The sequence below is a fragment of the Bactrocera oleae genome, chromosome 2, assembly GCF_042242935.1.
Source record: "Bactrocera oleae isolate idBacOlea1 chromosome 2, idBacOlea1, whole genome shotgun sequence".
In the NCBI taxonomy this organism is placed as follows: domain Eukaryota; kingdom Metazoa; phylum Arthropoda; class Insecta; order Diptera; family Tephritidae; genus Bactrocera; species Bactrocera oleae.
In genome coordinates this window covers 59,060,104-59,082,802 of record NC_091536.1, presented here as the reverse complement: position 1 = coordinate 59,082,802, position 22,699 = coordinate 59,060,104, and the positions used below count along the sequence as shown (strand labels likewise).

Genomic DNA, 22,699 nt, shown 5'->3' with positions numbered 1-22,699 from the left:
CACACGTGATCGTTTTCGGAGAATGAACGTGGAGGAGGGACGGTAATGACCAGCTTGGTTGCACCGGTTCATCGCGTAATGGTTTTATGCTCATCTATGAGTAAATTAGAAAATAAATAAAAAATTACTCTTTCCCACTTCGCTTTGTAATTTCGGTAGAGAAACGAAGTTAAATGGGTCTCAAGTGGAAATTGAAAAATACTGGGAGTAGTCCCCAGTATAAATGGAACGTTAAAATATTAAATTGTGAATATTTGGAATTTACTCGAAAGAATTAGGAATATGAAATTTGCAATTAATTCAGAAAAAATTCACCTAAACACATTTGGCAACACATAAGCTCTTGCCTTTAAAACTTTATGAATATTCACTACTGAATATTTTAATATATATGCTAGGTTTATGGCGTAAAAGGTGTGAGCTTCTGTAAATTAAAAATTAATTTTAAAGTGCACGTCGTTTCGAAATTCTATGAAATACTCGTAAGTGCAACTACTACCTAGTGTGTCGCCAGTTTTCGAAGTATACTTAAATGTTTTGCTACTCTTTGTGTTTGAAGTGTTATTGCTGATACTTTTTGTAAAAATCGTACTTATTCCTAAAATATTTCTAAAATTGGACATTGATGAACAATTAGTGATCTTAGTTGATAAACCTTCATACAAAAGTTTAATCCAATAAGCTGCGACTGGTTACGAGCTTGATTAAAAACAAGGTTGTTATGAGCTTGATAAAATATGTTATTGTTTTAACGCTTGTTTTTTTTAGACGTGTAGTTTTCAATAACGCAATGTTTTTTTTTCGGAGTTGGTCTTTTTGACAACGGTTACTTGATTTATACTTAGTTTGGTGTACCTTTTCACTACGAAGAGACTGACTTCATCGCTGCTTTCGATATTCGGCCAACATAATCGACGTTTACCGAGTGAATATTACACTTTCTCAGAGACGCTGCTGATGTAGAGCTAAATATCGAAGAATACCCGCATGAGTCTATCCGCCTTTGCGCGCAACAATTTTAGCTGTGTCCATCTATTTTATGGAACGATCTTGAGCTTACAAAATCCAAATCGTTCAATAATTGAAACCGAACGGTGAATGAGCCCAAAACGTGATGGCCACAATTCCCGATTTTCACAAGAAAATTTTTTTCAGCGATGAAGTTCAGGTTTGGTTCGATGGGTACGTAAATAAACAAAATTTTCGCATTTGCAGTGATGATAATTCACAAGCCATTACTGAGACGCTGTTACATCCTCAAGAGCGAGTTATGATTAAGGGTTTTTTCATGATTGAACATCCTCCAAGTTGATGTGGACGACCTTTGGTTCCAATAAGTCGGCGCTACATGCCATACAACCAACGAAGCAATCACTTTTTTTAAGGAAACTTTAGATGAGCGCATTATCTCGAGTCGTGAGCCTGTTGCCTGGCCTTTAAGATCGTTCGATTTAACACCGCATATTTAAGAAACAACCCTAAAAAGCTAAATTAATTAATTGAGTTTAAAGAACGTCATATAACCTCTAAAGAACCGGATGCCTATTCGCCTAGAAATATGTATGACATTTTTCGGGAATATTATGGCTACATACATATAAAGAATCACGCATTGGCTCAAATTTTATAATCGCAAACAAATGTTTTAATATTTATGCCTTTAATAGCAAGGTAATTTAAATTTATTAAAACTCGCATTATTTTTTGTTATTTTTCACACACACGCAGGATGCAAAAAAGTTCATTGGAAATTTGAAACAAAACTTTTTTCCAGCCTTTACTGAGATGCGCATAGACGAAGCGCTATCAAATTAAAAATATGCTTGAATTTGCCACCGGCTTCGCTTTTTATGAAATTCAAGGAAAAGCCCTAAACGCAATTCAGTTGATGAACACAAAAAGTTTTAAATAGCAGATGGCCATGAAAAAATGCACAAAACAATTTTTTCAAACTTACGCTATAAAATATTATGAAAAAATGCACGTTTGGTAACCACAACAAACTGATAACAGAGTTACAAACTAAAAAACTATTCTCATGCAACAGCGAGAAGCGCCAACAACAAATAAGGGTGAGGCAAAGCTACAGAGGCAAAAAAAAAAAATATTGAGGGCGCGCCATATAAAGTAAACGTTATTGGCCAATGCTGCAAAATGGCAATCTGTACATTGGGAAATAAACCCAAAAAATGCAAAGGTACAAAGTTGTCCAACGAGTTTAGTAGAAAGGCGAACCGGAAAATATTGAATACTTTATAAAATATAATGAAACAAAATAGTTATCGGTATTTTGTTTCAATAAATATTAAAATTTAAATATTTTTAGTCGAAAAGGTGTTAAAGCATGCAGAATATGTGGCAGTTGCAAGTGCAAACAATAACTTTTCACGGTTGAATAAAATTTTATGTATGAACAGAATTAAATAAAAGTAAAAACAGAACAATACTCAGAATGCATAAACGAAATAATAAAAAACCTTAATGGCACACTAAAGTAAATGAGTGCATAAAAAGTTCGGAAGTTGGCGCCGGTCGACGAGAAAGAAATCACGGAAGAGGCATAGCGCGCCACAATAATAAAAAAGTAACAAATATAATGAACAAAACACATAAGAGTAGAAAAAAAGCAGCAACGAAAAGTAGTTTTGTTTACTACTCATTTATTGCCAAACACTACAATTTACGGACTGGCGTCTATTGCATTCGCTTCTATATAAAAAAAAGTAAGTGTGAGCTAAGATCGGGTATAACCGAACATTTTATACTCTTGCAACTTGAAATCGTGAATAAATTACAATCAAATTTGATATATTTTTGACTCATATTAAATGCCAAAAACTTAGACTTAGATTTATTGCTATATTTTAGTTCGCGTCAGTTTAAGTTATATTATTGTTATAATTGTTATATTAACTCGTCCAAAGAGGCTAAATTAAATATACTGAGTTGATGTGGAAATTCATTAGGGATATGAGGTTTGGGCCAACACCAATTTAATTGATATTGAGAGCCAAATCACACATTTTGACCAACCTAGACGATTTAAAGTCAGGTGTAGAGTCGGAAATCCTTTTATGGCGATAGAGAACGGGACTGAAAGGGAAGGCTGATTGCATTAGTTTTGACATTGTTCAGGTGTACTCTAGAACATATTGGGTGTATGCATTAAATCGTGCGAACTAAAGTCAGGTGAATGTTCGAAAATCCTGATATTAGTTATATGGGGGCTAGGTCAAGTTTTCACCCAATTTTTTCCATTTTGGGTACAGGGATACATTGTTATAAGTAAACAAGTAAGGAAGGGCTAAGTTCGGATGTAACTGAACATTTTATACTATCGCAAAGTTAAATGGTATATTCGTTTGAGACTTCTTTATATATTTTAATAATTAGAAGTAGGAACTGTTGCCTTAGTTATTTACTTTTCACTCACAGTGAAAATAATTAGAGCAATTTGTAAACTAAATTTACTCAAATTATGAGAAATCGTTCTTGTGCTTTTTGTATACGCTTATAATTGATTTTATATAGAATGCATTACAACTGTATTGAGAAGTATGAAAAGAAATCGTTTTTGAACAATGAATAACATTTTTTATTTATTATATCGATATTATTATACATGTTTAGCTTAAAAATAATAAATATTAACAACTTTAAAAATGAATAATAATAATATTATTATATTAATTTGTATATAATTTTTACAATATTAAACGTAAATTTTTATAGAGATTCTTATACATATATCCAAATTATATTTCTTTTTTCCTTATACTATTTAATTTCTATCATATATTTATACAATAATGTCATATATAATAACAAATTATATATATAATTTAAATTTTCTTAATTAAATTATTTACATATTATTCTTAAAATTGTCTTAAAACTACTGTCAAAATTCCTAAACCATTCCAATTCGATTATATTTGGAAAAAAAAATGAAGAACTATTGCACTAAGTCTGAAAACTTTAGTTCGAAATAGAGACACAAATACTATCATGATAGCTGTGTACTGTCTCAAAAGTAATTGCATTTACACGGGAAGGATCCATGTTTGAAAATGCCCAATCAATTTGTGTACCGGCAGGTGTAGTTGAATATTCTGCACCAAGCAGGGAACTAAAGTTTTTTTCTTGGAGCAGATTTCTTATTGCAGTCCCTGTAGACATTAAACAAATGTTAAAATCTCCAACAATTAGCACATTTTGATTGCCTAACTCAGAAGTAAGGACTTCCTGAAGTTCTACAATTAGTTGTCTGACAGAGAAAGCTGAATTTCTATATAGAACCAGAATATTAATATTGAAACATTTAAACAAAACCGCTTCTAAAACTTTGCGGACTGAATAAATTTTCTTTACAGCCTTTGATTCTATAGAGCAAGCAATACTATGCTTTGCATATATTATAATGCCCCGTTTATTTCTGTTGGTTGTTTCCGTGCTATCTATCCTCAGCTCGTTGATTGGAGTAAATCCTGGTATATCAAGACTTTCGTAAGGATAACTCCAAGTCTCTACAAAACATAAAATATCTGAAGATAGCATCAAACAGTCGCTTTTTATATCACTAATGTGAGCGTGAAGACTCTGAACATTATGGAATAAAATTTGATGTCCTGATGTTCGGGAAATCATAAAATTGAAACTTGTTGTCAAAGCTTTATTTGTGTTCAATTCCCCCACTTCCCTAAATACGAGATCCGATTCAGAAAATTTGTTAGGAGGAATAAAATTTCCTATGATGAATAGACCTTCTGCAGAAGTAGCTCGACTACAAGCGACATATATTGAAGCACTAGGCATTCTGGGTCGAGTATGAACTACAACTTTATTATATGTGGCACCCTGGCTTTTATGAATAGTTATTCCCTCAGCCGGAACAACTGGAAACTGATTTCTTTCAATTGAAATTTGTTCATTTCTTTTATATTGAAAAGATTTTAGAACTTTTTCAATTGGTGTCCAAGAACTTTCTAGAGGATGAGGCTTTTTTGATGGTGCTATCAAACCAACAGAAGGTTCCAAAAATTTAATCCACAGAATTGTTGGAAAAGAACAATGGAAATCAATTTGCATAAGTTGTCCAGCTGCCCCATTAACCAAGCCATCACACGTGTTTATGTTCACTGTAATCATATATTTGGCGGAGGTTTTTAGTGTCAATTCATAGGGCAGTCCCTGCGTTTCAGAAGTTTTGAAAAGTTTAACTTTTTCCAAAATATTATCATTTTCATTTATACCAATTCCTTTAACTGAGTCTTTTGCAGTTGAAAGGAAAGCTTCTGTTGGGATTCGACTGAGCTAAAGGGCATGAAATTATTTGTCTCTTCATTGGAAATTAACTACTCGAGTTTCAATGACTGATATGTCCTCATTTGTCATAGTACCAGATGCCATATGATTTAATGCAATTGCAAAGGCCTGATCCTCCCGTTGTCTCATTACCTCTGTTAATTCAAAGTATTTAAATAACTCCCACAAAGGGGAACCAACTAAAGTGCTGTATGCATCATTGGGATTAGGAGAGAATATCCACCTATCTCCAACAGGTGAGAGTTGCTTCAAATCACCAAACACTATGATCGGTATACCACCGAAGGGGCTGTCTGTTTTGAAAATTTGTTTTAATCTACCATCGATATTTCATCAATTATGATTAATTTTAAATCGATAAGTCTGGAATACAATGAATTCACTGTGTCATTGCTAAGTGGCCTCAACTCTCTATTCAACTGCTTAACAGGTAAAGAGAATATTGAATGAAGGGTCATTCCACCTATTCCGAATGCTGCTTTACCCGTAGGTGCGCAAAGAAGAACTTTTAAGGAACTTGGATTGGATCCAGGTGTAGAATTGTAACGATGGTTAAGAGCTTGATATATTGCAGATATCAAACGACTCTTTCCTACACCTGCACCGCCGCCAATGAACTCATAAAATGGGCGATTTGTTTTTAGCTGGTGCGTCAAATGTGTCAAATAGGTTCTTTGCTTAGTATTTAGACTTTGAACTAAAGAAAATAATTCCTCAACTGGAATTAAAGGGGGTAGTTTAATAAGTCTAATATTGCAATCAGATTCAGTGCCATTTTCTGTTGAATCATCGCCATGCAAGTCCAGCAAATTTATATTTGGGTTTATTTCTGGAAGTGCCAACACTTTGAACTCATTTTCCACGATAGGTAGTTCGTTTTAAGCACCTTCGTCCAAGTCTATTTCATTATAAAGACTTTCTAGAACATTTTCAAGTTCTCTTTGCTCAAAAATATCATATTTTCTTTGATTTTCCTCAATTATAATACGATGTGTTATGCAAGTCTGCTCATTATCGTTTTCAATGAGATCTTGCTGTTCATTCCGCCATGGATAGTAAAGCATTACCATTTCGCGGAAATACTCAACTCTGGCCAAATCTGGGTTAAACCTTCTATATAATACAAGGTTTGGTACGTTTTTTCACAAAACCGCTACCGTCTTTAAGAGGCATGACAACCCCGCTTTCTGGTAAATTATCGTCTTCCCTCTCTTCTTCTTCATGATCACTATCTTGTGCTCTTCTACTAGATTTAAAATATTTATACCTAGATGCAAAATCAGCTAAACAAAGAGTTTCTAACTGATCGGATCTTTAAACATAACGGTCTAAAATACCGGCTACGAATATTTCAGTCGAACCTGAAGGAAGGTGCTGAAGTTCCGCTCTAGGTTTTACCATTCGAACACGTTCCTCAGATCGAGAGGTATTTATAAATATTTCTGCATTACTTGCTTCCGAAAGATGAAGCCCAATGCAGCAATATACTGCCTCTTGTGCAGATATTTCTGTGCCTTATATAAATTTGTGACCTATATGTTTAAGTTTTTGCTTAACAGTATAATTTCCAGCATTTACCTCTGATATAGCTTCATTTAAGAGCCTAGAAATTTCCCTGTTAGACTTGTTAATATAATTAATTATATATGAACAGCAAGCATATGCATCCAGTATATATTGGATATCCATATTTGCTCTATGGAGTTCCAAAATCAGAGGATTATAAGCGTTTATAAAACGATCCTGTAATTTTCTTTTTAGAAAAATTTTGGGTTTTGTTAAACTTGACCTAAGGGCTAACAAATAGTCATCAAAAGACATATTTATTTTACTATCAGACAGGAAGTGTTCAAAATCGTTTAAATTAGAAATGTCTTCTGTAGTCATATTTGAATTTAAAACGTTTTGAATTTTGAAAAAGTTTTCCTTGTGCCTTTCTGAATTTTGACTTGTTGCTATAAGAGGTAACAGTATTTGCGTTGAAGGCATTGGTGGATATGGAATACTAAAACGACAAAACTGTTGTCCTCTTATTTCCCTAGTACAAGACCGACTGTGGTTATGCTTTTGATAACCCAAATAATTTTCTAAGTGGCTGATCGAACCATCGGTAGAAATATAATTGTCAATAAAACTAATGACATCAGGGAATGCCTGAGGATCTTGAAGTTTGATCCTGGGAGCATTATTAAGCCAATACATGCCATGTACATGCGGGGAACCTCTCTGTTGGAACTCCACTCTCCAGTAGAAATTTGTAACAAAATGCTCTCCAAAAATGCCGGCGTTATCTTTAAAAAGCTTAAGAATTTGTCGATAGCAGTAGTCAAAATATCTAGCACAAGTAACCGCGTCTGACTGACTTAAGCGATATCTATCTTGAGTTGTTAAACTGTTGGCTTCCTCTTCCGAAATATCTTTAGAATCAACAGTTTTAGAGAGGATGACCAAAAGCTCAACCCACTGAGATTCTGCAGCCGATAAAGTGATAAAGAAGGTTGGAAGCCCAAATTGGCAAATCATAGCGATTTCCTTTTTCTTCTCAGCTTCCCAGTGCGCAGGTGAGGAACGCCTTTCAAAACCTTGTAACCATCATCGTGTTGAATCAAGTTTTCGTTTAATAGATTTTGGGCCGTAACTCGGTTGCGACCTGAAAACTTTCTAAGGCAAATGGATGTACTATTCTTAATTTGTAGCAGTTCTAATTTTTTGCAATCATAGAACAACTTTGGAATGGTACACGCTCTTCTGTCAAAACGGCGAATTTCAGAACGTATTATCTTGCTATACGTTTCAGAGCATGTACGCTTCTGCCCAACGTATATTGTTCCAAATGACAACTCTTCTGAATTATTATCTTGAATTATGTCAATTGGTCTTTGTCCTTCACCTGGCGCTATAACTAAACGGTTATAGTCTAAGTTTTCTACAGGAATATTGTCCAAAAGAGTTTCTTGACCGCCTGGATTTAGCTCTGAAGGTAAAAGACCCGTGGGAATATTATTACCTGAGGGATTATCATGAGAAGTTTGTGCCGCATGAAAAGATTGAACCAATCGGGAATCCTCTGCAGATGCAACAAACGGAACTTCTTCTTGATTATTAAATTCTGAAATTCAGTTTGCATTAATATGTATATTGTGCTCACGATACAGAGGGGTATTCACTAAGAAATGCAAAGCTTCCACAATCTTTGCGGGCGTATGGTATCGATCATGTAATCATGATTGTATCCCAAACGCCTTCTTAAGTGAATTTGTATCACATGAGCTTCATTAAAGGACCTTGGTAGAGATGTCACATGTTAACAGAAACTGGTATATTAACAACAGCACCTTTAAATGAACTCTGACCTTGATATCCTAACGGACGGATTGTCATAAAAGCCAATTGAGGCATTATGAGACGTTCTTCAATTGGGGTTAAATCTTTCAAACAATCCGGTATTTCAGGATAGTCTAGACCGTTAGCTAAACATATTTTTGGAACGTTCTTTTCAACAATCGCATTTTTGCAAGTAGCACAAAAATTGTAATTTCCATCTTCTGAAGGAAATTTTTGCATTAAAAAGAAGGCGGATGCAGCATTCGGGTGACCTAGCGCAATAGTTTCGAAATTTAATTTGCGAACTTGGTGTGAAAACCATAAGCCGCCGCAGCAAATACATATTTCAGTAGGGCCCTTATTTATATTTTGGAAATAACTGTTTTTGAAATCTGTTAAATTGCCACTATTATCAGTTTCTATAACATTATTTTCTCTCGTTAATCGGATTCGTTGGGACTGCCTTTGGTTTTCAATTTGTCTATTGAGTGGGTTATCTCTACGAAGGCGAACTTGACCTTGTCTAAGACGTCTCTGATTCAAAATTTCTTCCCTCATACCCCTCCCACTAAGCTGTCGACGTTGTGTTTCTCTATCACGCTCCTCTCTCCTTATTTCAGGATTTCTTCTTGCATGTTCCCTTTGCATTTGATCACAAATGCGCTCTTAATTCCTATACTCAGGATTTCTTGCGCGAAGTTCTCTATGATCCCTAGTGTTCCTACTTTGTTCATCATAACGTACCTCAGGATTTTCTCGACGAGATCTATGACCTCTGCTGCCTTGTTCCATGTTGAACAGTATTTGCAACTTGCTCAACAGATCGAACCTCGGGGTCTTCACGCCGAGACCTATGACCTCGAGTATCTCTTATTTGCTCTTCAGAGCGAATTTGGGGATTTTGCCGCCTTGTTCTATGTTGATTTGTATTGATAATTTGTTCGGACAGACGTACATCGGAATCTAATCTACGATTAGCGTGACTTACAGTATTTTGTGACTGCTCACTATCTCTATATAAAGAGTTTGCACGAAGAACTCTCATACGTCTTTTATTCTGAAGACGACTTAGTAATATATATTTTCTACTTAATCTAGGCATAATTAATTAATAATAAATGGATTAATATATAAAATACTTATAGATAATACTTATATTGTATAATTCAGTCCGTCCGGGTGTTAAAAGTTGGATCCTAGGTGCTGCTCTCTTTCACTGTAATTTCTTGTAAGTCCTTGCTATGCTATTGCTCGTCACTATACACTGTTCTGTTTAATACACTAAAATTAGTTTGAATAAAGCACTTTGCTTGTAAAGACATCTAGTGAAACTGAAACTACAAACACAGTGTACTGATATTTATTATACTCTTGCAACATGTTGGTACAGCTTACGTACATTTGTAGACCTATATATTACTTAGCTATTCACTAATATAATAATACATAATATTTAGTTACATTTATATTTTAGAAATTAGTAGTTTATTTCATTGTACTGAAATTAATTTCTCGGAAAATCCCTCCGTAAATTACTTTTGTTACATGAAGGCTAAATTAACAATAACTTACATATAATTAAGTATGGTATACACATATGTAGAGCAGGTATTTTCTTCTTTCTGTCTTAATATCTAAACCTTTCATAAGCTGCCAACGGCGCTAGGTAAAAATGTAATTTTCTTGAGTTTACAGTTCACCTCATGACCTTCATATTAAAATGTGTCGCAAAACTGAAATAATAGACAGTAGCATGTAAACCGATGGTCGCAGTTTATCTATAACCACATAAAAAGGGTCTTTAGTCCTTACTTATATTTATTTCATGCAATTTTTTCTAGAAAGATTTTTTTGCTCTATACAAAGTCCAGCACTCTAAGAAACTTTTTTAGCATTGTTGACTAGTATATTTTATAATAAGTTCAACATGATGGCTGAGAAAATATACCTAACCACTGATTATCACCAAATATTAGAAGAAATATATGTATATAGAAATCTATATCTATCACTTTAGGTGATGCAAACAACTCTTTGGTGAACAAAGCTATACTCTGTTGCAACATGTTGCGAAAGTATGAAAATGTTGCGAAAGAATTCAACATTCATTACTCGATTATTTTTTGGTATCTTATTAACTTATGTTATTGATCATAGATTTATTTTGTGTCAATACTATTTTTTTCGCCGAAATGTTAACTTTTATAAAAAGAAGCTATTTAACTCAAACATGGTATATGTGATATAAACTGAACCAAATGGGTTAGATTTAATATGTGGGGTATATGAGGTTGCTGTTGTAACAGAGGAGCGGAAATCAGTATATTAGGGTTATAAGGTTTAAACAAAGTCTAGACCAATTTCATTCATATGCAGCGATATACATTATTTTTAAGAAAAACTGTCCATTTAATTTCATTAAATTATCAAATTGACGAAAAAAATTATACCATAAGTAGTACATGTGAGCTGGGAAAATCAAAGACCAGAAAATTCCTCCAAACCGTATATTAAAAAATGTTGATTAAACATCTATTATTAAATGATATCGTGATTAAATTACAATCAAATTTGGTATCTTCTTGACTTATATTAAAGGCCATAAACTTAGTCTCAGTTTTATTGCTTGAAGTGAGATATACATAAGTATGAATGTAATATTACCTCCACCAAAGTGGCTAAATTTTATATTATAAGCTTAGGTTAGCAAACGTCAACCAGAGAATCGGAATTCATTATATGAAGGTGTGAGGTTTAGACTTAGTATATACTAATTTTATTCTAATTCAGCGTCAAACCACATAATTTTTAAGAAATCTTTTCCACTTAATTTCGTTAAAATATCACGTTGATCAACCGGAACGGTGTAAAGTCAGGTGGAAAGACGGAAATCATATATATATTGGGGATAGAGAAATATATTAATATTGACATTGCTCAGCTATACTCGAGAGCATATTTTGAAGCAATTTTATATATAAACAAGTAAGGAAGGGCTAAGTTCGGATGTAACCGAACATTTTATACTCTCGCAAAGTCAAATGGTATACTCGTTTGAGATTTCTTTGTGGATTGACTGATATTTTCGGTAGAAGGTCAACTATAGGCACTGGGGTCCTCATATTTAGTACTTAGGGGTTTGAACAGTTTTGGTTCGATTTAGACAATTTTTGGCCGCAAGGTGGCATACTTTAATTGCATTATTTACGCAAAGTTTTACCCCGATATAATGATTGTTACCTGATTTGCATAGTGGAAAGTGAAAGAATCAGATGGAATTGAAAATGATGTTACATGGGAAGTAAGCGTGGTTGTAGTCCGATTTCGCCCATTTTCGCACTATGACATAGAAACATGAAAAGAACGTTATGCACCGAATTTGGTTGAAATCGGTTGAGCAGATCTCAAGATATGGGTTTTCACCTAAAAGTGGGCTGTGCCACGCCCACTGTCTAATTTGGAACGCGGTTCCTATAAAGCCAATTTATACCATCTCAGAGATAAAATTTAATGTCTCTGGCGTGTTTAGTGCTTGATTTATCGCGCTTTTAGTAGTTTTTAACAGTACCGTTATATGAGGAGTGGGCGGAGTTGCCACCCGATTTCAACTATTTTCACACCGTCAATAGAAGTGCTAAAAACATTTGCTTCTAGTGAATTTTGTTGTTATAGCATTAGCGGTTTAGGAGATATGCATATTAAACCTATTAGAGGCGGGACCACGCCCACTTTTTAAAAAAAAGTTCTAACTGCAGATTCCCCTCCCTAATGTGATCCTGTGTACCAAATAACAGTCTTGTATCTTATTGCGGAGCTTAGTTCTGACAATTTATTTGTTTTTGATTAATGGCGTTTTGTGGGCGTGGCAGTGGTCCGATTACGCCCATCTGCAATACCAACCGTCTTACTGTACCAAGAAACATGTCTATAAAGTTTCATAAAGATATCTCAATTTTTACTCAAGTTACAGCTTGCACGGACGGACAGACAGTCACCCCGATTTCAACTCGTCTCTTCATCCTGATCATTTATATTATATATACATAACCCTATATCTAACTCGATTAGTTTTAGGTGATACAATCAACCGTTAGGTGAACAAAACTATTATACTCTGTAGCAACATGTTGCGAGAGTATAAAAATGGTCTCTCATCTTCATTGAGATAACGCACATATTGGTTCAAAAATCTTTATATTATATTAGGTATGAGTATATGGAGGCTAAAGGAAGTATTGAGCCGATTCAATCCGTTTTTGACAAACAGACATGCTATTTTTAGAAAAGAATTTCATTTTGTATATATCTCACACATTGACCGATATTTTTTAATGTGTTATATGGGAAGTAGGTTAGTACTGTTATGTATGTATGTGTAATTGTTTTATCCTATGTGTAAAATTTAAACTATCTGACTTGTTTATTTACTGAGTTATCGAACATTTAGTAGTTTTAAACAAAACCGTTATATGAAGAGAGGGTGGGGTTATCACCCACTTCCACCCATTTTCACACCGTCAATAGGGGTGCTAAAAGTCCTAAGTGAATTTGGTTATTAAAGCTTTAGCGGTTTGAGAGTTATACACATTAAAACTATTAATCGGCGAGACCATGCCCACTTTTAATAAAATATTTTAAACTGCAGATGCACCTCTCTAATATGATTCGTCGTACCAAACAACAGCCATGTATCTTATTGTAGAGCTTAGTTATGGCAATTTATTGGTTAATGGCGTTTTTGGCGCCCAGACACATGTGTACCAAATTTCATCAAGATATCTCAATATTTACTCAAGCTACAGCTTGAGACGAATGAACGGACAGACGGTCACCTGGATTGCAACTCGTCTCTTCATCCTGGTCATTTAAATATGTATATCTCTATATCTAACTCTATTAGTTTTGGGGTGAACAAAACTATTATACTCTGTTGCAACTTGTAGCAAGAGTATAAAAATATATATCAAAGTGTGTTTATTGTTGTATATTATATGTAATGCGTTCGGAGTCTCAAGACAATGAAGAAAGCACTAAAAAGCTTATACCACTATTTATTACTCACTGCAACATGTGTTTCCCGTATAGTGTGTGTAATGGACGAACTTGTCGAATGAGCAACGAGTGCCTTTCCACACGCTTAGAAATAGTGCCTGCGAATATACTGCGGCATTTAGGGTCAAGACTTTAGGCGTACGCAGACCTATTTGGGTATGTAACAAGATGATGTATATTAATCGGCATGTCATTACCAACAACTGCAGTAACAAAGTGAGCAAGCACGTGAGCAATACTCAGAGGGTATTAATGCTTAGCCTAAACTGGCGCTTTCAAAAATGTAAATATACATATGTGCATACATATATGCTTCTGTGTTCAAAGCTCATTTAATGCTATGCTTTTTTTTTCATTAAGAAATTTAAAAATAATTTCTAGACTTTAGTACAAATATGTCAGCAAATATACATACTTGTATATTAGCTAGAGATGAAAACAGTGAGTTAGTTAAACGTGCTGAATTGTTTCGTTGGCTATATGGCACGTACATGTCGTCTTTTGTGTCCCCGTGCCCTTGGAGCACCCTAAATAGTGAATTTTTGTAGATGTACGGCATCTCTACAATGGTTTGTGGATTATCATCACTCCAAAGGCGAAAATTTTGTTTATTAACGTAACTCCGAAAAATATATTGCCTCATTGAAAATTTCACGTTAAAAAAACCTAGTTTTATACAGTTGAAAAATTATCAAAATAAAACCGCTACTATAAATAGTTTCCATTTAATTTATATATGAGTATACTATATGGTTAGTATCTTTTACAAGTAAAATAGAAGAATTGTTTTATACTTTTACTTAGCCTTCATTCAATTCATACATTCAATTTTGTCTCTCAATTTTAATATCTGTCGTAATTATGGGTGCGTATTTGGTGCATTTGAGGATCGATAAAACAGACCGTGACCCACTGATCGCCAAAGAAAACGTAATCCAATATCTATTAATCTATTTATTCTGAAGGAAATTTGGTGTATATATCTCAATTATGCCAAGTGGCCAAGTTATTTGCCTAGAAGAGATCCAATGTACTTGTACGACTGGTATTATTATTTTCGCGAATAAATCAATTTCAAGAAATCAATAAAACGCTTTATAAAGGAATATTAATTGTCATATTGTCCGTAAAGTTTCAAAGCATCGGATCTTCTCGATAATTATCTTGCAGCAATGCATTATTTCCCAAATGCGTTCACACTCTTTGCTTCTAACTATGTATGTTATAATATAATTTGAGTCTTAACGAATCGGGTGCGATAACTTCTCCACAAGCGTTGATAAATATAAATAAGTACTCTTATATGCCCAAGGAACTTTTCTTATTCAACTTCAATTGTCCTAAAAGGCTAAAAGCCATTCTGCTACAAACAGGTACATAAGAGGTGTGTTCAAAGGAAAAGGTGAATTTGGATTTTGCGCGGGCTGTGTACATTCGATTATCGATATTTTGTTTTTGTTATAATCGGACACATATGTTTATCATGTGTTTTCATTAGGTGCCAATTTCGATTAGTAAATTGTTTTTGACAACAGAAAAGATTAGTCACGTTTTTGTGTGCTCTTCGATTTTTGACTTTGTAAAGAAATGGATCAATGAATGTGTATTAAACTTTGTGTTAAAAATGGAATAAAGTGCCCCAAGGCACTTGAAATGTTGACTGTGGCATTGGCTGAGCCCACTTTGCCTCCAAAAAGTGCTTATAAGTGGTACAAGCGCTTTACAGAAGGCCGAGAAGATTTTGATGATGAGCATCCTGGAGGTACGACCACGTCAACAAGCGAAGAAAACATGAATATAGTGAACAAAATTGTTTTAAATATCATCGAATCACTATTAGGGAACTTGCAGAGGATGTTGGCATATCGGCTCATGCCATTCAATTTTTTCGAATGTCTTGGGCATTAAACGTGTGGCAGCGAAGTTTTTTCCGATATATTGCTAAATTTTGAGCAAAAGCAATGTCGCTTAGTATTGCTCAGAAGTTGTTGAATGACGTCAATAACGATCCGGGTTTGCTCAAACGGGTCATAACTGGTGACGAAACGTGGGTACATGGTTAGGACGTCGAAACCAAGGCCCAATCATCAGAATGGAAACTGCCAGATAAACCAAGATCGAAAAAGGCACGAAAAGTTTGATAAAATGTGAAGGTTTTGCTCACCGGTTTCTTTGATTACAATGGCGTGATCTATCATGAGTTCTTGCCAAAAGGTCATACAGTTAATAAGAAATACCACAAGGAAGTTAGGCAACGTTTGCGTGAAGCAATACGGCTCAAACGATCGGAATTGTGGAAAAACAAATCGTGGATTCAGAATCACGATAATGCACCAGATCGCACATCAATGCTTATTTGTGATTTTTTGACCAAAGACAAACCGTAATCATGCCCCAACTCCCTGCTACTTTTTCATATTCCCAAAACTGATGAAACCAATGAAAAGAAAGCGACTAGCCACAATTGATGAGGTCAAGTCAGGATCAAGTGCTTTAAGGTTTAGAAAAAGCGTGCACACAATAGTATGATATCCGAGGACGAGGACTTTGAAGGGGACTAAACAGATATTAATGAATAAATAAGTACTTTAAAAAAAATTCAAAATTCACATTTTCCTTTGAACACACCTCATACATCTGTTGTTACAAAAACCACCCTCAAACTCTATTTCAACTAGAAATTCTTAACTAACTATTCGAATAATATCTTCCTTACTTATTTACTGATGATGTATACTTTAGATTACATATCGGGACTTTTATGCCTAGGAATTTATCTATGCCTGTGTGTAGTACAGTTTTTACTGCGCCTTTGGATTTCCATCTCACATTTAATGAGCTAACAGTAAGATGCGCTTAACTTGTAAGTACCAAGTACTATTAAGAGCGGCTGGATATTCGACACAAACAAAACACTCATGTTTCTAAATATATATAAGTATACTCATATGTATACACGATGTATTAGCATGACCAGCAGAGCGTGCGTGTCTACCATATTTGTTGTTGCCGCACATGTGTGCGTATGTGAGTGCTTCGATAAAGCTGTCAGAACAAATTACATAATGAATATCCTTTTATCGTTATAATTTGTTCATTATTATTAGCTCAAAAAGTGTGGAATCTCGTTTTATTGCCATACACTACAACATAATGCCTCCTTGAGCGTTTGTATGTGTGTGTGTGTGCTCACATGTGTACTCAGTTATTAAATGTATATTTAAAATTATTGCATATATATAATCCCATTTTAATGCCATAAATATTTGCGCACATAAACATATGTAAGTACATAAATATTTCGAAATAAACTTATGGATGGATGTGTTGACGGCTATAAGCTAATGTAAGTATATCGTAAACTGTTTAAACAAGTTAGAATTTATTTAATTGTGAATCTGACGTAGCCCACAAGAGATGGATGACCAAATACCCAAAAAATGAAGTGATTCATTAGACGTTTCCAAAAGTGACTACATTCATTTCTGCGGTAAGGTTGATTTAAAGAGATAGTACTAGGAGAAGCAGTAAGCTAAGTTTGTGTCTGCAGGACATTTTCATATAATAATTGCTACTTTAATTTGAGTGATGACATTATTGAAGGATATTTTTATACCCTGAACATGGTATATTAAGTTTGCCACGAAGTTTGTAATACGTAGATGGACACATCGATTTAGCCATGTTTGTTTGACTGTATATTCGCAAATTATTTCCTCAGTTTTTGAGATGTCGATATAAAAATCTGCACACGTTTATTTCTCTTTACAAGTAAGACGCTGCTCATTTGTCGGAACCGCCGATATCTGACTACTATAGTATATAGCTGCCATACAAACTGAACGATCGGAATCAAGTGCTTGTATGGAAAGCTTTTGCATTTCAGATATCTTCAAGCAATTTTGTTTGGGTTATCTAAGGTAATGGTGCGATCTCCGAAGAAATTGTTTAGAACGAGTCACTGCGGCATATAGCTGACATACAAGCTAACCGAACAAAATCAAGTTCTTGTTAGGAATATTTTGTATTTTTTAAGGGTATTATATCTTTTTTTTCATCAAAAATGAAGGACTTTGTTAGCTTCTAGCATAAAAAAAGTCATACTGATAGCAGCCAACTCTCTGTCCTTATATGTTATGAAAACAAGAAAGGAAGGACTAAGTTCGGGTGTAATCGAACATTTATACTCATGTAACTTGCGAGAATCAAAGCCGGGGATATCCGTTCAGGTGTGGGAAAAATTTCATTTAAAAAAATCTTTCCAAAGATTTCAATAATCATTGTTCGACATTGTTCCGTTTATAATCAAATTTATATCTTATTTACTCACACTGTTGGTCATAGACTTAATTAGTTTTATATCTAGGTATATTGCAAGGTACAATTCAAAAGTTCCAGGACTTTTTAAACAACGCGGCTTCTAGTGGCGCCATCTGTCTGAAATTGTTATCTCTCAATTGTGTATTCTTCAGTGTTGTCGTATAAAATTTATATAACAGCTGACTTGTATAACAGCTGAGATAGCGCGCTACATGTGACATTACATTTGTAGTGTCGGTCGGAAAATGAGCATCGAACAAAGAGCCAACATTAAGTTTTGTTTTAAACTTGGTAAAACTTTTACCAAGTTTATGGCGATGATTGTCTGCCCCGTAGCCGTATTCACGAGTGGTTTAAACGTTTTCAAGAGGGGCGGGAGGACTTGGAAGACGACGAACGTTCGGGCCGGCCAAAAGATGTTGTGAACGAAAAAAACACGGAAATTGTGCGTGAATTCATTAAAAAAGAGCCGAAATCATCAGTTAAATATATGGAATCGGAATTATCAATATCCGCAGCGTGGATTTATAGTATTTTGACAGAAAATTTGGCCCTCAGAAAGGTTTGTGCTCAATTTGTCCCGCATACCACACAAAAGACCTCAAAATTCAACATTCAATTTGACCAAAAATCGCATTCATATTATCAACCATTCACCCTATTCGCCTGATATGGCACCCTGCGATTTTTATTTGTTCGGAAAACTACATTTGGCCATGAAAGGAAACCGCTATGCTGACGTTGATGCCATCCAAAAGGCGACCACCGCCATCCTCAACGCTATACTGACAAATGACCTAAAAAAGTCATTCGATAACCTTCTTGAACGTCCAAAACGTTGTATTCAGGCGGAAGGAGACTATTTTGAAGGCGACAAATAAATTTAAAAAAAAAAAACAAACAAATAATATTGGGTTTTTAATAAAAGTCCTGAAACTTTTGAATTGCAAATTGTATACTTCCCGTTAGCGAAAATTATTATAAAATCATCCCCTAATGAGATATATCTGATATAAACTCAACCGAAGAGGCTAAATTTAATATATTGAGTTGATGTGATAAACGTCAACCAAAAGATCAGAATTCATTATATTAGGGGTATGAGGTTTAGACCAACACCGATTTCATTTATATTGATAGCCAAACCATAAATATAATTTTATAATTTTTAAGAAAACATGGCCACCAAACTTGATTAAAATATCACACATTTTGACCAACCGAAACGATTTAAAGTGAGGCGGAAAGTCGGTAATTATGATATAGTATATATTGAGGCAGAGAAATGGAAGGGCTGATTGCATTCATTTTTGACATTGCTCAGATATACTTGAGAACTTATTTTCAAACAATTTAACTGATTAATTTTTATCTCCGATTAAGCCTACTTCCGCACTGTAATATAAAAATTAAATTGGTCGAATAGGATTCGAGATATGCATCTTCACATAAATGTGGGCAGTGCCACACCCGAGAGGACGGGGTTATAATTCGATTTCATCCATTTTCGCACTGTCGGTAGATGTTCTTAAAGGATTTGTCCTGAGCGATTTGGGTTATTGCAGCTGTAGTAGTTTAGGAGACATATACATTAAACCTTTTAGGGGCGGGGCTACACTCAATTTTTAAAAATTTTCAAACCACACGTGCCCCTTGTTATTGCGATTCGTTGTACCAAATTAGAAAGTCTACAAATTTTCAATTTCTACTCAAGTTATAAGTTCATTTGATTATTCCGATAATTTATATCTATGTAAGGATGGAGGAAAGATACGTCCGTGTTAGTTGAGAATTGACGATGCAAAGGGAACAAGCAGAAGCTTTATTGTTTCTTGTTACAATATGTGACAGAGTTGCATTTTAATTACAAATTTATTACTTAGGATTGAGAACGCAACGCACCGCACAACACCACATATATATTTATTACCCCATAGCTCTCTCGATTAGTTTTAGATGATACAAACAATCGTTAGGTGAACAAAACTATTATACTGTGTAGCAACATTTTACAATACTATAAAAAGGAAAAGCACTTTCTCGGTAAGTGACAAAGAAAATTATGAAAAAAGATTACAAACGTACACGTTCTGAAGCTTTGTTTAAAACCTTATATTTTCCTGCGACTAGTGAGTATTTGTTAGTTGTAAATGATTAGTATTTGGAGCAAATTTTAAACTACAATCCCCTTGGTAATACTTTAAAGGAAAAATTGTTCTTAAATGATTCTTACGCATCATAATATATTTTGTAACTAGGGCTTTTACAACAGTTCCATTTTCCAAAATAAGCCTAAATTAAAAGAATTTTAGTTATTCAGAAATCATGCAATTCTTTATATATTTACGCCTCAAAATCGAAATCTACCATCTATTAAATGCATGGAAAATCCCGAAAGGATTCAATCAATTTATTAAACACTTATCCGTTCAGCTTTATTTTACTTCAACCTTCTCTATAACTGTTAAATGTGCCACGAAATTCCTACCGTTAGTCACATTTGGTCATTTGAAATAGTAAATAAATAAAATGGGATGAAGTAACTGCCTCTACTGAATATCATTTAAATACTAGAAGCTTATTGAAAAGAATAAAATAATCAGTTGATTATATCAAAAAACAAGAAAAATTTTAGCTTCGGTTGCAGCGAGGCTAGAATACCCGTCACAAATAAAAAAGTTTTCCATACAAATACTTAATGTTGCTCTGTCAGTTTGTATGCCAGTTAACTGCTATAGTGGTCCGATGTTAACAATTTCATCGGGGATTTTACCATTTGTTTAGACAATCATCCATAATAAGAACTGGAAATTGATCATTCAGTACAAATAAGCAGCTTCTTGGGCAGAAAATGACGTATGCAAAACTTCGCGTTAGCTCAAAAACTATTGTGGTATGCGTATATACAAACAGACGGACATGGTCACGTCATGCTGATAGTTTCCTTATAGATGTTACAAACTTCGCGGCAAACTTAATATAGCCAGTTAAACTATAAAGTATAAAAATACATTTGTTGACGACTGCGTCGCGAAAGCTTTTTTAGTACAGTATTACCGCATTAACGTTTTGGCCAGGTGGAACAAATTATTTGTGGACAATACCCTTCGAATCATAAAAACAAATCAGCATTGTCTTCACTTTTGACTTCTCCAGGCGCGAATTTTCGGGTTCGGTGTTCATCATCATTTATGTCCTCACGACCACTTTGAAAACGTTGAAACCACTCGTGCACTCTGCTACGGGATAGGTAATCATCGCCATAAACTTGTTTAATCAGTTGAAACGTTTCGGTAAAAGTTTTACCAATTTTAAAACAAAATTTAATGTTGGCTCTTTGTTCAAAGCTCATTTTCGCACCGATGAAAAAAACATCCTGACACTTAAAATGCAATAACTTCACTTCCAATAGATGAAATGTCATGTCATTTTTACTGCAACTCGATAAAGGATAGTAGATTCTAACGCACTAGTCGGCATATAGATGGCGCCACTAGAGTTTACTTTGTTGCTTTTGTACTGTTAACTTTTGAACGCACCTTGTATATGTTACATACGCATTAAACTACCCTGCTGACTAGGGTGACTGCTTTCAGTGGCCTCGCTTGGATATCACCTTTAGTTTTTCAAACTATTTCGACATCTATGAAAGCTTAACTTTGTGTACTCAGTCGTCTATGAAATTCAACCTACCTCACTATGAGTAATAATGGTCATCTATCTTGTCGTCACACACCCAAATTGCATAGTTCAATTAACTCAAAGTTTTGTGTGATGGCAACAATTAATGGAGAAGGATAAGAGAGGGAGCAGAGATATACCGTAGCCTAGAAATCGAATAAATGCCATAAAGGGAATAAATAACTTTTTAAAAAGTTGCTTAGGCACTGTTAACCCCTTCATTTGGTTACCTCCGACACAAAAATTTACAATAACATATGTATATATGTGTGTGTACTTACCTACAGTAGATGCCAATCATAACCAGACATGGGAAGTAGAAACTGATACAACTAGATACGACCGCATAGGTTGGCGTCAGGTCCAGCGCACAGGTGGGATACCGTTTACCATTGTCTTCCACGATTAACGGCTGCTCCGGCCGATGCAAGCCCAACGAGATCGGCACAAACGAGACAAATCCGGCCAGCAGCCAAATGGCAGCAATTGTAATGACTGCGACTCGTCGTGTCACCCAGCGACCATATCTGCAAAGACATGCAAAAGAGAGAGAAAGAGATTGCAGCCAACAGACAAACAGAACAGCAGGGTATGTAATAAAGTCGGTAAGCGGGGACTTTTACTAAGTAGGTAAATCAACTGCTAAAACCGGAGTATTTGTGTATGTGAGTTCTGTTTTTTTGTTGTTTTTTTTGCGTTGCTAAGCTCTGTGCACAAATTTTGTGGGATTCAGCATGCTGCTGAAAATTGTGTGTCCATGCATAATTGTCGTGACAGTGAAAAGTCCGACTGATGACGTTGCGGTCGTCGTGGTGTTTCTTGCTGCATTGCTGTTTTGCAGCGGGTTCGTGGATGACAATGCTTTTTGCTCTGTAACCACACGTTCTGATTGGAAAATAGCAATTTTCTAAGCGAAGATGTGAATTTTCCATTCATTCTGTTATTGAAACATTGTCTGATGAGCTTTGAATGAGCTGCAGTTGACAGTCGTTGTCGG

General features: G+C 34.8%; 1 protein-coding gene across 2 annotated transcripts in view; it reads right to left on the bottom strand.

The window, feature by feature from the left end:
• Positions 1 to 22,699, bottom strand: part of Dop1R1 (Dopamine 1-like receptor 1) — a 116,133-nt gene that overhangs the window by 1,963 nt on the left and 91,471 nt on the right. For both annotated transcript variants that reach the window (XM_036378456.2, XM_036378457.2), the window contains exon 5: positions 21,984 to 22,229. In XM_036378456.2, coding sequence (XP_036234349.1) covers positions 21,984 to 22,229 — 246 coding nt within the window. The remainder of the gene's footprint in view (positions 1 to 21,983; positions 22,230 to 22,699) is intronic.